The sequence below is a fragment of the Leucopleurus acutus genome (genome assembly GCF_964270905.1).
Source record: "Leucopleurus acutus genome assembly, chromosome: 2".
In the NCBI taxonomy this organism is placed as follows: domain Eukaryota; kingdom Metazoa; phylum Chordata; class Mammalia; order Artiodactyla; family Delphinidae; genus Leucopleurus; species Leucopleurus acutus.
The window spans coordinates 139,341,217-139,359,296 of NC_139143.1; the positions used below are offsets into that span (position 1 = coordinate 139,341,217).

General features: G+C 36.3%; 1 protein-coding gene across 1 annotated transcript in view; it reads right to left on the bottom strand.

Annotated features, from left to right (window-relative positions):
• The window catches only part of ALG6 (ALG6 alpha-1,3-glucosyltransferase), a 59,904-nt gene that overhangs the window by 19,788 nt on the left and 22,036 nt on the right, over positions 1 to 18,080 (bottom strand). Inside the window, exons 4-11 of the mRNA XM_082834741.1 lie at positions 14,007 to 14,096; positions 12,768 to 12,856; positions 10,919 to 11,001; positions 9,778 to 9,842; positions 5,907 to 6,098; positions 5,181 to 5,316; positions 2,355 to 2,440; positions 865 to 949 (exon numbers count right to left, since the gene is read on the bottom strand). Of these exons, the coding sequence (XP_082690867.1) occupies positions 865 to 949; positions 2,355 to 2,440; positions 5,181 to 5,316; positions 5,907 to 6,098; positions 9,778 to 9,842; positions 10,919 to 11,001; positions 12,768 to 12,856; positions 14,007 to 14,096 (826 nt within the window). The remainder of the gene's footprint in view (positions 1 to 864; positions 950 to 2,354; positions 2,441 to 5,180; positions 5,317 to 5,906; positions 6,099 to 9,777; positions 9,843 to 10,918; positions 11,002 to 12,767; positions 12,857 to 14,006; positions 14,097 to 18,080) is intronic.

Sequence of the window (18,080 nt, forward strand, 5' to 3'; positions counted from 1 at the left end):
TATAGACCAAGGTACACAGGAACAAATTCTAAATACCACAGAAATACAACCAGGAGGAATCTGTAAACCCACGCAGAGAAACCCTAAAATATAAAATATATACCCGATCCATGTTCCAACTGATACAAGTCATGTTCCTAAAACAAAGATCTGTTCCCTCTCCTTCTCCAAAATCTTTTTTGCTCCTCTCGCACACAAATCAGACTCCAAATTTTTCAGCCCAGCATCCAAGCTCTTACATAATTTGATTCTTTCTGACTCTTCTCTCTCACTATATCCTCTCCTAACCTCAACACACACATACCCACGTAAAAGTTACACAAATTTCATTGGTTAATAGCTGTTCCCAGATCATTCCCTATCCCCTCCCACATCTGTACCTTCAAGCTCTTCCTCCTGTCTCGAACTCTCCTGTTACATAACCACCTATTCCAAATCTTGCCCAGTTTTCAAAATTTGGCTCTGATCCCACTTGCTTTAAGAAATAGGCTAAAATCTGCCCTCAAAGTAATATCTCCTTTTCCCACACTATCACAGCACTCCATCGTACCTGACAGAACTTAATACCGTCTGCTTTAGAGCATAATAATTTAAACATGTCTATCACCACTGTTTTCTTTTTTGTATTCCCTCACTGACCACCACAAAGAAATTAAATAGTTGTTGAATTAAACTGAAAGATTCTGATTGCTCAGCCTAGTGCAAAACAGCACCTAAGTATGTCAGACACTCAGTGTTTGCCAAATAAATGAATGTCTTATGTCTCAATCCAATAATCCTGTTCAAAGCAGGAAAATAATTATCTGTATTTTTAAAAGATCAATTGCAGCAAGAATTAAGTATCTAAAGTAATGAGAAACTTACCAGAGTAAATCTGAATCCTCTGGGAGAGGGGTGAAGTGTCAATTTTATACATGCAGGAAGCAGGCTCAAAAATGTAAAACAAAAGCTAAAAAATTAATAAAAATTAGACATTTGTTTTCTTTATAAAGGTATATAGCTAAAACAAAGAAACAATTTTTTAATGTAAGGGTCACATTACTTATCAACTTAAGTTGATTTCAAATTAAAGTTTTTTATGTATTAAATAATAAATTCAAGACCAAATAACATTTTAATAAAATCCATACACTGAAATATGTACACACTTTAATATATACATGATTATATAAAATAGAACAAAATATTATAGAACTAAATACTGCTTATGTTTTTTTAGTATCAATTATGGAAAAGATACAAAGATAGCTAAAAGTCAATTATCAAACAAGAAAACATAACCAGGTATAAAGAGACAATGCTATATTTGTAACACAAACATTCATAAAAGTTACTCACAAGAGAACCTCTTTGGCCCTCAATTTCACAAAAGTTGATTATCTGATTTTCAAGCCCATGATAAATCAGAAAGAACAAGCTAGAAAGAGAGTGGGAAGCTGCTAGAGCTTCTTTCTCCTTGTGATGGTTGATGGGCAAGGAGGAAAAAAGAACTCAACAAGCAGGGGAGTCTGGAGCCACTTAGTACCAAGGCAAACAGTCTTCGAAAGCCCTGAAAACAAGTATTATAATGCAAAACAATAACTAATTTTCCCACTTGAGGAGGCTTTGTGGCTTCAGCTCGACTAGTCTGCTTCCTGTTACGGTGGGCTACAAAGGATACTCTCCAACCAAAAGAACTGGAGGAAAGAGAAAGGCAGCACACACACACATACACACACCTCCCAGTTATTCAAACACTAATGTTGGTGCTGCTGTGAAGAGATCTGCAGATGTAATTAACGTCCCTATTCAACTGATTTTAAGTTAATCAAAAGGGTGCGGCCTTGGGTGGTGCCTGAATCACCTGGAAGCCCTTTAAAAGGCTTAGGCCTTCCCTGAGATCAGACTCCAAACAGCAGTGGGGTCAGTACAGCTCTTCCTTCCCTCTAGACTGCCCCTCCTGAATGTCTGTCTTATGGACTGGCATTCAGTTTGCTTAGCCAGTCCCCCACAATTGTATAAGCCAATTCCTCATAATAAATTCACACACACATACACACACACAGTGATCTCCTATTCATTCTCCTTCTCTGGTCGACCCTGACTGATATACTGCTGAAAATTATGACTCTTCAAGGTTATGTTAAATCATGTTTAACACACTGTTTAAGGAAGACGGAAGTAGGTAACAGTAACTTTCACATAAAATGTTTCAAATAAAAAAGTTCTGTTATACAGAGCAATGAGTTTACATTATGTGGAATATTCACTAATGAAGACTACCTTACTCCCTGTGATGCCAGATAAATGAGGTATTGCCGCGACACTTTTAGAGTAGCTTATAAAACACTATATACAAACTTGGTGTCTCTTACCTGATCATTAACTGGATGTGATGTGGCAGAATATCCCTGATCTTCAGAAAGACACTGAAGGTGCACCAAACATTGGCTACTTTATCCTTAAAAGAAATTTGTTAGTTTTACATTCAGTATAATTGAAAGAAATATTAAACTCCATGAAGTACAGCCCATAATCTCTAAATAGATAAACTTTGGGGTCATGAGAAGCGCTTGTTCACAATTTCATAACTAAGTTGATTAAACTCTCTAAGGAACACATACACACACATTTTTCGCAATAGGAGGTGATCTAGCCAACCATAATTTAGATGCGCCCAAGAAATACTTAATATTTTTCGAAAAGCAGCACACTATTCCTAAATACTGAAGTTATTCATCTTTGGAAATTAGCTTCTAAGAAATCTTTACTTCATCTAATGTAGAACACATATTGTTTGACCCATTTTACCACACCTGAAATCAGAGTAATCTATTAGCTAATCTCCAAAATATACAAACAGCTCATGGAGCTCAATATCAAAAAAACAAACAACCCAATTAAAAAATGGGCAGAACACCTAAATAGATATTTCACCAAAGAAGACATACAGATGGCCAAGAGGCACATGAAAAGATGCTCAACATCACTAATTATTACAGAAATGCAAATCAAAACTACAATGAGGTTATCACCTCACACCAGTCAGAATGGCCATCATCAAGAAACCTAAAAACAGTAAATGCTAGAGAGGGTGTGGAGAAAAGGGAAACCTCTTGCACTGTTGGTGGGAATGTAAATTGATACAGCCACTGCGGAGAACAGTATGGAGGTTCCTTAAAAAACTAAAAGTAGAACTACCATGTGACGCATCAATCCCACTACTGGGCATATACCCAGAGAAGACCATAATTCAAAAGAACACATGTACCCCAATGTTCATTGCAGCACTGCTTACAGTAGCCAGGACATGGAAACAACCTAAATATCCAATGACAGATGAATGGATAAAGAAGATACATATATACAATGGAGTATTACTCAGCTCTAAAAAGGAATGAAGTTGCATCATTTGTAAAGATGTGGATGGACCTAGAGTCTGTCATACAGAGTGAAGTAAGCCAGAAAGAAAAACAAATACTGTATATTAACACATATATGTGGAATCTAGAAAAATGGTACAGATGAAACTATTTGCAGGGCAGGAATAGAGACACAGACATAGAGAATGGACATGTGGACACAGAGGGGAAGGGGAGGGACAAATTGGGAGATTAGGATTGACATATATACACTACCATGTGTAAAACAGATAGCTAGTGGGAATATGCTATAAAGCACAGGAAGCTCAGCTCAGTGCTCTGTGACGACCCAGATGGGTGGGATTGTGGGGAGAGTGGGAAAGAGGTACAAGAGCGAGGGGATACAGGTATACATATAGCTGATTCACTTCATTGTGCAACAGAAACTAACACAACATTGTAAAGCAATTATACTCCAATTAAAAACAAATAAATAAAAAGAAAGTAACTATCACCGGCAACTGTACCATCCTACTTCCCTCTGTCGGGCCAATGAAATTGCTCTTCAGATTTTGAGGGCAACGAGTGAGTGAAGGTAACCAACAGCACCATCAAAAGTGTATGACACTCATTTTTATACTTATCATGATAAATATCATTTCTGAAATACTAGGTTAGCCAAAAAGTTCGTTTGGGTTTTCTGTAAAATATTATGGAAAACCCTGAACAAACTTTTTGGCCAACCCAATAGAAGGCAAGGCAAATAACCAGGCAGCTTACATGGAGAACTAAACTCTTCTTTATATAGGTATTAAGGTTAGAGGATATATAAAGAAGTTAGGAGCACAATTCTCAAAGTTCAAATTACAGCTCTGCCATGCAAAAGCTATATGAATCTCTGACCTCCGTTTTCTGATCTGTAAAGTGGGTATAACAGCTACTTCAGCACTATGGTTAAGGATCAAATAAAATTACATGTGAAGTGCCTGGTACCTAGTAAGAAAGTGGTGGTGATAGCAATAGTGTTTATTTATGATTATCAGTACTATCACTATCATCATCCCCATTGACATACAGGGCACACATTTCTGTTCCTTCACAACACCAAATTCTTTCTTAGCCTCTTTGAAAATGCTGGTTCCATCCTCCCACAGATCCACTGAAAGATACTCTATAGCATTTCATATACTCAAAAACTAGAAAGATATATATGCTTTTCTAATTCTTTTTAAAAGAAATATTTATTCAAAAGCAAATTATCTATAAATATGTTGTCTCTGTCTAACTTTATTAAAAGACCTTTTTGTTTCAGAAAAATGGTTTGTTTAATTTAATTACTAACTCTAAATCAAATTATCCATGCAATAAAAATTTAACAAGAGTGATTAAGCTGGCATTAAATGAAATGAATGATTCTCATTAAAAATTACTATGGATGAAAGCTATATACCTCATAAGGAATTATGAGATCTTTCTGAAGCAAACATGATTATTAGTTTAATAAATAATTTCCTAGGACTAAAAAAAGAATATAAACCAAAAAAACCCCACAAAGCTGTTACCTTTGTAGCTGCAACTTCTCATGCTGTCTTTCATTATGAACCCTATTTCATTAGAAAAATGTATAACTGAATTATGGATCTCAGGATGACATAAATATTACCTATTTGTACAATGTACTGGAAAATGCCAGATGAGCTATAGCTTATGTACCAGATTAAATAACTGGCAAGGAATGACTGCAGGAGGAGAGCAGCTGAAGTGCTTCTACATGAAATCCCCAAAGGTCACAGGGAAGGTACTGTAACAGAAAGGAGCGAGAGAAGTTTTTAAACATGCCTCAAATAATCCACGATCAACTGGGAAGAGTCTTCTTAGAACTTGCAGGGTTTGTTCCCTTTCTGTAAAGAATGGCAGCCAGCAGAGAATGAAGGAAGCCACAACAGTACAAGCCAGTTTAATCAACAACACAAACCTAGAACAAAAACAAAGGGAACTGGTAAGATAGGGAGAGGTTAGTAATTCTGAGAAATCAATCTGCGTCTCATTACTATAAATATAATAAATGCAAATGTATAGTAATGTATAGTAAAAATGTATAGTAAAAATTTATGCCACCAATACGGGTTTAAGATGAGAGTCTACTTAAATCAGAGTTAAGAAATTCACAACTATTAAGATGTGCAATTCCCCAACATGAAGACTATCACCATCCTTCTTAACATTTAACTTAGATGCCATTCCTATGCAGCTATGAAGAAAAATGTCAAATTGGGATGTATTTCTAATAAGTATATAATGTAATATGCTCTAAAGGGATGAAATCCTACAGCAATGTTCTAACAAGCCAATTCACATTACCTCCAGTAAATATACATCGGTCAAAATATTTCTCTAGTTAGGAAGATTTAAAATACAATAATATAGAACATGACTTGATCTCTCTTTCCATTTACTCCATAGTCACCAACACATTAATGAGAAATCACCAGAAGGCAAAGGTAAGTATGCCAAATAAATTATCTGAAGTAATTTTTTGAATTCTGTTGTTTAAAAGACACTCACCCTTTTCCTTTGAGGCCTTTCTTAAAACACTTGCCAAGTAAAAAACAAAAAAATGGCAAGGAGTGGTAAAGTTCCATCTGCTTATAATTTATAGCTAAGCAAAACGCCAGGGACCCCAGCAGGTCCCAGTCGTAAGATACTCCAAGAACACCCCACAAGGCAAAGCCAAGACTCACAGAATTATATATGTTCCTGTGTCAAGGAATTATCTCAATAATCAAAAGAGACAGATTTTGCATTTTATAGAACATTTTTCTTATGTGATTTTGTAATGACACATTAAAATGAAAACGATTTCTAAATAAAAGCTGAAAAGTATTGAATTGATAAACAAATTTGAAATTATATGTAGTGGCTTCAAATATATTAAATCTACTACTAAACAGAGTAACTGATTTGTTTAGGTTTAAAAGAGCTCTAAATAGTTAACACATAGCTTTGTTTTCTGCTAGGCTATTTCACAATATTACTATAACACATACCAAAATCAATGCTCCAAAAGTTAAAAAAAACCACCAAACTTACTGATATCACTATTTTTCCTCTATAATATGCATCAATGATATAAATTAATATATGTGCTTGATTAGAAACTAATAACACTTATATGAAAACAATATCACAACTAGATTTTCAGTTGAAAACGGTGAGCTGAGTACTCATGTTTACCTCCTCTCCTTCCTGAGACCCCCTTAAAATGATAGGGAATTTTTTAAAGTATAAATTCACAGCCATAAAGGGAACAGGAAGACGCATTACAAGAGATGAAGATTTCAACACATTTCTAGAAGATGGAAAGAGGACAGAGAGGTGGCAACAAATAAACTAGAAGAAGCCACAGCTTAGTGAATGCACAGAGGAAGCTCAGGCTAGCAAGGAGCCAATCCACCCTACAAGCCCCAGAGAATTGTGGAAACAAGCAGGTTGGAGTGCTTGAGTATGTTGAAGAGAAAACAAGAGGATGCACTGAAAACTCCTAGATGGAGATGTCAAATCCCACCTCACTCCTTTGCAAAGATTATCTGGCAGCCAAAACATTTACTACCAGGCAACAAAAGAAGGAATATTTCTCCAAAGAAATGGAATAAACTATCTGAGCAACTAGTGTAGAAGTCAACACTATAGTATAAATTCCTCCACACTGTGACATTTAAGGATCCCAGAGTACTGGCCAGAATCCTGCCATGTACCCTATAGTGGACCAAATGTATAGAAAGCTCACATGCAGCTTTCTCTTCTGCCTTATTCTTAGAATAAATACACCAGGATCAAATAGACATATAAGGAACACCTATGACAGAAAAAGGACCAAAGTGAAGAGGAGAAAAGACTGACCCCTAGGAGAATGGAAATAATTCAGGGAACAGTGGGGAAAAAAAAGAGTAAACTGAAATTTAAGATATTAAATGCTTAACAGAACAAATGAAATTTAATTGAAGTGTTACTCATAAAGCAAGACAATCTTCAAAACTATAAAACAAAATGACAAAGAGATGCTCAAGATGGAGCTGAAAGATCTAATATCTGTCTAATAAGCTCAAGAAAGAAGGGAGAGAATTATCAAAAAAAATAATTTATGAGAATTTCCCAGAACTGAAGAACATGAGTCTTCAAAATGAATGACCCATAGTGTCCAAAACAACTGTCAAAAATACCTTTGCCCAAACAAATCGTTATAAAACTTCAGAGCCTGAAAAGTAACAAATAGGAACAACAAAAGCAGCAGCAGCAGCAGTAACAGTTAGTAATAGCAATAAATACTTATGTAGTGCTTAGTACCTCCCAAGTACTGCTTTAAATGCTTTACAAATATGAATTCATTTAATTCTCAAAAAGCTTAAAAAGTAAGGGTTAATATCATCTCCATTTTACAAATGAGGAAAGTAAAGTAAATAGTGGTTAAAAAAAGGTGTCCCTACAAAATGACATAATCCCCAAAGCTTCCAGAGTTTGATTCAAATCACAGAGAAGATACCACTACGAATTTACCAGAATTGTTAAAAGGAAAATAACTGACAACTGGTGAAGGTGAACACCTGGGACTCCTACACCATTGCTAACAGGAGTATTAACTGGTAGATCATGCTTAAAAACCATATGGGAATATCTAAAATTAAGCAAGTGCACACCCTATAATTCAGCAATTCCACTCATAAGAAATATATTTACATGTGTACAAAGAGATATTTACAAGAAAGGTCAAAGCAACATAGTCATCATAGCCAAAACCTGGAAACACTCCAATGTCTATCTAATAAAATCATGTGTATTCATGCAATAGAATATTATAAAGCAATGAAAGAGAACGAACTACAGCTACATACAACTACACGAATAACTCACAAACAGAATGTTGAACCAAAAACACCAAGCACAAAGGAATACCTACTGTGTTGTCTTTTTTTTTTTTTTTTTTGCGGTACGCAGGCCTCTCACTGTTGTGGACTCTCCTGTTGCGGAGCACAGGCTCCGGACGCGCAGGCTCAGCGGCCATGGCTCACGGGCCCAGCCGCTCCGCGGCATGTGGGATCTTCCCGGACCGGGGCACGAATCCGTGTCCCCTGCATCGGCAGGCGGACTCTCAACCACTGCGCCACCAGGGAAGCCCTGTGTTGTCTTTTTCATAGAAAGTTCAAAAAAGGGGGAGAACCAAACTATAGTACTAGCAGTCAGTTACGTGGCTATCTTTGAGAAAGGAGGAGAGAGAACTACTTGGGATGCGTACAGGTGTGGTTTTGGATACTGGCAATGTTCTATTTCTCGACATGGATAATAGCCAATTCATTTACATTTTGTGTACTTCTCTGTATGAGAATATTTCAAAGTAAATATAGTATTAAAAAAATCTTGTAGGGCTTCCCTGGTGGCGCAGTGGCTGGGAGTCCGCCTGCCGATGCAGGGGACACGGCTTTGTGCCCCGGTCCGGGAAGATCCCACATGCCGTGGAGTGGCTGGGCCCGTGAGCCATGGCCGCTGAGCCTGCGCGTCCGGAGCCTGTGCTCCGCAACGGGAGAGGCCACAACAGTGAGAGGCCCGCGTACCGCAAAAAAAAAAAAAAAAAAATCTTGTAAACAACTTTTTTCTTTTCTTTATTATCAGTGTTCTTGATATTATCAAACTATCTAAAAGCCATGATCCTATAATGCCAAAAAAAAGGGCTCAATTAGGAAAGAGGACTGAATAAAAATATGATGGAAGTAACTACCTATTTGAATATTTTTGCAAGTCCTTTGACAGATACACATTTTAATTTTATAAGTAAAACAGATTGGCACCAAAAGGAAAAAATATTAACTAAGCAATCATGGTGTGGATTATTTATTTTCCTTTGGGACAGATAGTAATATTTAATACATTAGAAGACAAACTGGAGAGCCATGTACAGATTTTATCAACTTTCCTCTATAATTTGTTTATTTGAATGTTCCTTATTTTAGGTATCAAAAATTACACACATAAAATCCACATAGATTTATTCAATTTTAGTTTCCTAAAGCTCCCAGCTACCACTATCTGTTAGAGAAACATTTTATTTTAAAACTCAAAAACTGAAAGACTGTTTTTGTCAGCATCAGAAAACATTTACAAAAGATAGAAAATGTTTCACCTTTTCAGAATTAGCTCCAGAACAGCTGATCAGTTACCAACATTCTGTTCCCAATCCAAACAGTTGTGAAAAAACATTGCTACTTTTAATTTGTACTTTACCCTTCAACTAAACACTTGCCGAAGAGATTTTTACCATTTTAAAAATGGTTTATATAAGCAAGAACCCTAGTAAATAAGACATAACTAGATGACAACATTATACAAACTGAGCCTAGATTTCATGATATGCATCTGACTTCATTTCTAAATTAGTAAAGGATACTGAAAATGTCCATAGTCGATAAGAATAAGGCCTGGATACAGCAATATGCATAATGCATTAGCAATCTGTAAAGAAAATTATTGTGAAATAAGAAAGTAATCTGTTACTTGAATCAAACCAGGTAAAAGTGTAGTTTCATTTAACACAGTAGCAAATGTTCCCCTCTTACCTTCTATTTATTGAAATACTCCATTTTTATAAAGCAACTCTTTAAACACTAAAGTCTTCATGGAAGTGACATAGTATATACTTCAGTAAAAAGGAAAAAAATCCCTAAAAGGTGTTTGTCTGAGAAAGCACTTTTAGATATATAAATCAGATAAATTAATCTAATGATTAATCTATATAAAATGACCAAAGAGAATAGTCATGGGACTTCCGTGGTGGCTCAGTGTTTAAGAATCAGCCTGCCAATGCAGGGGACACGGGTTCGAGCCCTGGTCCAGGAAGATCCCACATGCTGCAGAGCAACTAAGCCCGTGCGCCACAACTCCTGAGCTTACACTCTAGAGCCCACAAGCCACAACTACTGAGCCCATGAGCCACAACTATACTGAGCCTGCACACTTAGAGCCCACGAGCCACGACTACTGAGCCTGCACACCTAGAGCCCGTGCTCTGCAACAAAGTGAAGCCACCACAATGAGAAGCCCGCACACTGCAACGAAGAGTAGCCCCCGCTCACCGCAACTGAGAAAGCCTGCACGCAGCAACAAAGACCCAACGCAGCCAATAAATAATAAATAAATAAAATTCTAACACAAACCGTTTGATTTTTTTTAAAAAAAGAGCATATTTGTTAACTGTGAATATGAGAATATATCGCAACTTTTCAAAATGACTTTCAGTTGTCATTCTCACAAGCCAACTCAAAATTCAGATTTACCAGTTAAGCAATAAATTTAGCATGCTGTGCAATTCAGCAGTATATAACTTCTAAAATTCAGTGCATCTTATTACTATATTTGGACATTAAAATAATTACTCTAAGATAAGTTAATGTTTCTAAATGAAAATTGACAGAAGATATACTGTTCCCTATTATCTATTCCCAAAAGCATGACTTCCTTAAGTTCTACACTTAATAGTTAAGGCAATAAAACATTTCAGAGATGAAATGTCAGGTTACTTCAAAACATACCTTTTTCTTAGTTGAGATTTCTTTTAAACAACAACAGTACAAAACCACTGCAGGTATGTAAATCAGCAAATCAGCAATTAACACTGAAAAAACAAACAAATAATTTTATGCATTGAGTCCATCAGGGTCTACTATAACCTATTAACAGCCTTCCTCCAACCCCGAGTGGGAATTCTATTAACACGAGGTTCCTACCCACGCTGGACAAGTCCTTTCCACGTTGAGCACTTTCCATTCCCTTCACCTGTGCCTAATTTCAACTGATACAGTACTAGAGTCTCTTAATTTTCTCTAACAAATTCACATATTAAATCAATTAGCTGTATCTAAAACCAGTTCTCTCTTTGCTCTGACTTGGACATAAAAATTAAGAATACTCAAAGCAAGGGAAGGAAACTTTTATTTTCCCCTCAATATCTGTATACTCCAAATTTTCTGATGTGAACAATACCTCAAATGTGGAGATGCATAGGAGAATCTTTTCTAATGTATTTATAAAAATTCATAAATTTTTGCTAATTAATGCCTACAAAGAGCTTGATAGGTCCAGGTGAGGAAGAAACTGAAAAAAAGTGGGAAAAAAAATAAAGCAATTCATAATTCTGAATGTTCAGTCCTTTTAGAACAAAGAAAAACTAATATATTAAGTTCTTCAACAGTACAACATAGCTATCCAAAAAGCCTATTTTTTTCTTGTACCACACATATATATTTGTGCACAATAAGATAAATGATAGTAAACTGTCAGTGTTAGATGCATGCAATCCTATTTTCAGCTCCAGATGCCACATTTTAGATGACACTGACAAACTGTAACATATTTGAAGGAGCACAACCGGAGGCCTCAAAACCATAATCACATTCAAGAAACTGGTCGTCTAAGAAACAGCTTAAGTATTTACGAATGTTCAACCTCGAGAGGGGATGACTTCAAATGTCTGGAGGGTGTTAGATATATAAAGGATCGGACTTGTTCTATGTAGCCCAAGGAAACAGAACCTAAAATGACTAGTGAAGGTTCAATATAAGAAGGAAATTTCTAATGACTGGGGCTCTCTGAAAATAGAATAGAGTCTCTAAAGGCTGTAAGTTCCCTGCAGATACAGGTATTGGCTCAGAAGCTAAATATCATGTGGTGAGTATGTGGTTCAAAAAGGATTAAAGCATTGGGAAGAGGGAGTGGTGTGGGAGAGGGAAAGACAGGCAATACAGGTTATCTCTTGGGCCTGATATTCCATGACTGGATGAATAGTAAAGAGAAGAAACCCTGACTAGATTTAGACTAATTAAGGAAAAGACCCAGGCTAGCATTAAAGCCTAAGTCTTGTAAAGCTTTTAAAGAAATTTAAGCTTATTACTTTCTACTTTTAAACAGCACACAATAAATGCTCAATAAACATTTGTTTTAAAGATTAATTTAGCAACACTGCAAAGCAATACAATATATGACATACAGCTGTAATTCACTGTAAACGTGAAAGGGATTTATTAAAGCAACAGCCTAAACAAATAAAACTTTAATTTAGAGCTAACCAACTTCAGGTGAGCTATTAATAGTAGCCTCACTTTACTAGGCCTCAGTTTCCTCAGCTTAAAGTAAGGATAACAGTATTTACCTCATTTGCGTGTCCAAATTATTAAGAGAGATAATAGTAAATGTAAAGCACCCAGAATTATTAGTTTCTACCCTTTTGTTTTTTAGCTTACATATACATTTGCTCACATATTATACATATATATGCATATTTATAGTTACACAACTATAAAAGTAAGGACAATAATAGAACCTGTCATCAGTTCAAAAAAAATTTTAATCAAATTTTACACTCAATGCCTATTGCTCTTTTACCTGTTGCACGCATGAAGAGCTTATGTGCCTGACTCTCATATCCGCGTGATGTATGGAGAGCAATCCAGTCTGGATTTATAAACTTTGCCCTGCAAATCAAACATATGTACATGCACTTTATTCCCCATTACTTTTAGCAATAAGGACATCTGAGGACATATGAATCTATTCTGAGAAATTGCCATTGCTCCTATAAAGCAATGGAGTTAAGGCTTAAGCTTTACTCTTTGTATTTAACCATGTGAAACTGACTAACGCTATCAGAATCTGCCATGCTTATCTTCCAACAAACCCATGTAGTAGCGTGTTAACTAAAAGCCCTACCTTCATGATTCTTCCAGTGTGAAAACAATCTGATGTCACATTTCATTTATTAAACATATACTTTGTAAAGAGCAATACACTAATATTGACAAGAGGATCATAGTTTTATAATTTATAATCTTTTCAGTTATCATAATAGGCTACAATAAATAGCTATTAATCATAAATCATTGCATAAAACTGAACATAATTATTAAAGATAAATTAAGTTTTCAATCATATTACATTCTCCAGAACACTGCAAAGTATATCTGATTATCCTGAAGTTTGGAAACTTATTTTTAATCCAGGACGCTAATTTTTACAAAATATGAAATAGAACAAATAAAATGAGTTCAGAAGATAATGTGAAGAAGTTCCTCAAATTTCTGCTGATACACTTGAAGTCTGAAATGGAATACCAGGACAGAGTAGAACTGGTTCTCCACTAAATAGAAGCACCTAATCTTCCATAAACCATTCCATTTCTGTAAAAGAAAAAGGAATTCCAATCCCGATCTGAAATCATAAGTGAAACACTACGGTACTTCTGGTTTCTTACTTGACAGGTTAGTCAGAATACCATTTAGACCTTTATTTCTCATCTACTTTGGGCCATTCCAGGAAAAAAGCTTTTCTATGCACAACTAACCATATTAGATATATTTCTCAGTAATCCATGCGTAGTTGGTAACATCTCTACTTCAAAACAAAACTAGATTTTTGCATCTCTTTCTAGACTTTCCTCCAAAAAAATTATGAAAATAGTCAAACTCTGATAAACTTTCCTATAATCCAATTATAAAGGTATGGTGCTCTACAAACCATAATACAATAGTAGCTACAAACGATTTCTTCTCTATTCAACAAACTCTTCCTTACTACATCTGCTAAGGGCATAAATATTTAAAGTTATGTTAAGGAAGAAAAACTTACACATATGCACATAAAAGACTATGATAAGCTGTAAGAGGTGGATAGTCCAATCCCCAATACTGTAAGTTGTTATCACTGCCGTTAAAATACCTGAAGAAAAAGGAAAAAGAAAGCACCATTCCAACAATCAATATTCAAGAAATACTTATATTTAACATCTCACTTCATTTAACTTAACATGAAAAAATGTTATACAAGGTTAAAAAAAATTCATCTAAACTTCTCCCCTCTCCTAAAAATTTTTGTGAACTCACAATTAAAAGTTGTTATTGAGTAGTGTGACTAAATAATTTATTGTCTAAACCAAGGTACTCTTAAGAAAGAAGCTGTAAATAATTAAGCCATAACAACAGAGGCAAACCAAGATTCTCACAGGCAAACCGAACTTGTTATCACTCTACTATTAGTAAACTTAATGACCAACACTTATACAAAAGAAAATATGCAACAAAAAGAGAATTTGCTTCTGACAGTCTAAAAAATTAAAGAAACAATATGAAATAACAATTTAAATAAAAAATGAATGTCAAAGACCACGTAAGGATTTGGTTTACAAAGAAAGAAATATTGCATGAAACAGGTATACTTTTATTAATAACACTTCGAACACAATTCAACCAACATGTAATGAGAGCCTATTACATGCAAAATTCTGTGAATTAAGGAAGAAAGCTAGATCTAATGTTCATAACTTAACAGGCTCCTCTAACTGGTCAGAATGGGAAGGAACGAAATTATATTCAAGAGTGTTATCATTAACTTCAAAATGTAATTTTTTCTAACATATCATGGGTATTTTTGCTTTTTACAAAAAAAAACTTTAATTTAAAATAGTTCCAGGACTTCCCTGGTGGCACAGTGGTTAAGAATCCACCTGCCAATGCAGGGGACATGGGTTCGAGCCCTGGTCCAGGAAGATCCCACATGCCATGGAGAAACTAAGTCCGTGCACCACAACTACTGAGCCTGCGCTCTAGAGCCCACGAGCCACAACTATTGAGTCCGCGTGCCACAACTACTGAAGCCTGCGTGCCTAGAAACCGTGCTCCGCAACAAGAAGCCACTGCAATCAGAAGCACACACACTGCAACGAAGAGAAGCCCTCGCCCATCACAACTAGAGAAAGCCCGTGCGCAGCAATGAAGATCCAACACAGCCAAAAAAAATTTTTATTAATAATAAATAAAATTTAAAAATAAATAAATAGCTCCAAACTTAAAAGTTTCAAGAACAGTTCAAAGAGCTTCTGTACATCAAATGTAAAAATTTATTTAACAAAAGACACCATAAGAAAAATTCAAAGACAAGAACAGGAAGAAGATATTTATTTTATACATATACACACACCAAAAACTGATTAAAATATAGAATACTATTGTATACTGTTGAATACTGTGGCAGACAGACTTTAAGGTCATCCCCATGAACCCATCTCCTGGTGTTCCTGCCTTAAGTGTGTACAATCAATCCCCTCCCCTCAAGTGTGGGCAAGACCTGTGACTTGCTTGTAAACAACAAAATACGACAAACGTGATAGGATGGTCACGCCTGTGCTTATGTTTTATGTATATGTAAGATTCCATCTTGCTGGCTAAGCTACAGAGATTCCCTTTCACTGACTTGGAAGAATCAAGCTGTCATGTTTTAGTAAGCGGGCATACTGGAGAAGCCACATGGCAAGAAACTGCAAGTAGACCCTAGGAAATAAGGGTAGCTTCCAACAAGAAACCAAAGCGCTTAGTCTTGTAAATGCAAGGAAATTAATTCTGCCAATAACTTGAGGGAACTTGGAAACAGTTCCTTCCCCAGTGGAGTCTCTGATAAGACTGCAGCCTCAGATGACAACTGGACTGCAACCTCCTGAGACCCTCCCTGATCATAATATTGAACTAAGCTGTGCCCAGACTTCTAACCTAAAGAAACTACAACAATAAATATGTGTTTAAGTAAGTACCATTTATGGTCACTTGTTAACACAGCATAGAAAATTAATGTAATTGTTTATTTTAAAATCATATAAATCATTACAAAAAAGATCAGCAATCCATCAGAAACATGGGGGTAATATATAAATATGCAAATTTGAGAAAAAATATGATGGTCAGTAAATATATTAAAAGATACTCAACAACACAAGTACTCAAGGAAATGGAAATTTTAGAAGTCTGGTGTTAACTGTTCTTATTAAATATTGGTAAGGGTATATGGAAAGAGATATTCTTGTGTTGGTATCCATTAAAACTGGCTACTTTAGAGATTCCACTTCTAGGAATCTACCTAGGAAAAACACGTACACAAGTACACAGGAGAAATGTACTTTATCATTCACCTACTAAAAGATATTTAGAGTGTTTCAGGCTTCTCATAATTATAAACAATGCTGAAATAAAGTCATTCCCACAATTCCTGACTTATAAACCTGTGATTTTTTTTAAAAAGCAACATGCTCAGGCTTCCCTGGTGGCGCAGTGGTTGAGAGTCCACCTGCCGATGCAGGGGACATGGGTTCGTGCCCCGGTCCGGGAGGATCCCACATGCCGCGGAGCGGCTGGGCCTGTGAGCCATGGCCGCTAAGCCTGCACGTCCGGAGCCTGTGCTCCACAATGGGAGAGGCCACAACAGTGAGAGGCCTGCGTACCGCAAAAAAAATAAAAATAAAAAAAATAAGGTATTCCTATTATTCCTGCCTTGAATATGGTTGTACAAAGTCACAGTGCTGATAGCCCTGGCAGTCATCTATTGATCATGGGGTGAAAAGCCTCAGGCTGAAAAGCCAACATGCCAAGAAGAATGAATGAAAGAGAAGAAAAATGGAAAAGCCTGAGTCCTTGATTGCTATTATTTTTTAAATATTTATTTATTTATTTGGCTGTGCTGAGTCTTAGTTGCAGCACGCAGGATCTTCGTTGAGGCATGTGGGCTCTAGTTCCCCGACCAGGGATTGAACCCAGGCCCCCTGCATTGGGAGTGCGGAGTCTTGACCACTGGACCACCAGGGAAGTCCCTTAATTGCTATCATTGAGCCAGTTTACCAGCCCTGCAAAGACCTACTTATTAAGTTAATTATTTTATTGCTTAAACAACTATTACTTAGGCTTTCTACTACTTGATGCCAAAAGTACTCCTGACTTCACACATAAGGAATTGTCATTATAAAATTAAAGAAAAAAAGTTCAATTTTCCTCTATTACTTATAACTATGTGTACTGACATGGAATAAATGTTTAAATTTAGAATTATAAAACTGACATTTTTTTTTTTACAAATTTATTTATTTTTGGTGCATTGTGTCTTCATTGCAGTGCACAGGCTTCTCACTGCGGTGGCTTCTCTTGTTGTGGAGCACAGTCTCTAGGCACGTGGGCTTCAGTAGCTGTGGCAGATGGGCTCAGTAGTTGTGGCTCTCAGGCTCTAGAGTGCAGGCTCAATAGTTGTGGTGCATGGGCTTAGCTGCTCCGCAGCATGTGGGATCTTCCCGGACCAGGGCTCGAACCTGTGTCCCCTGCGTTGGCAGGCAGATTCTTAACCACTGTGCCCCCAGTAAAGTCCCAAAACTGACATTTTAAAAGTTTACCTCATAGATCCTGATTTCACATTTTAGACAACTTTGTCACTTGAAAGTTTTGAGTACACTATGGCTAACTTTCTAGATGAAGACAGAAAGATTTCACTCTTGGAAAAAAAAATTTTTAGTATTTATTTATTTGGCTGTGTGGCATTTTAAGTTGCCCCATGCGGTATCTTTAGTTGCGGCATGCAGGATTTTTAGTTGTGGCATGTGGGCTCCTAGTTGCATCATGTGGGATCTAGTTCCCTGACCAGGGATTGAACCAGGGGCCCCCTGCATTGGGAGCACGGAGTCTTAACCAGTGGACCACCAGGGAAGTCCCCACTCTTGGAAAACTGAAGTTAAATGAGAAACCATTCCTCAGCCACATTGCTAGGTAACAATAATGGTAAACTAATCAAATTTGACAAAATTAGCCAAAAAATTCAGAATATTAGAAATGTTATTTCCAATATAGATTTATATCCACTGTTGATAACAGTGAACCTGTCCCAAGGATATATTTT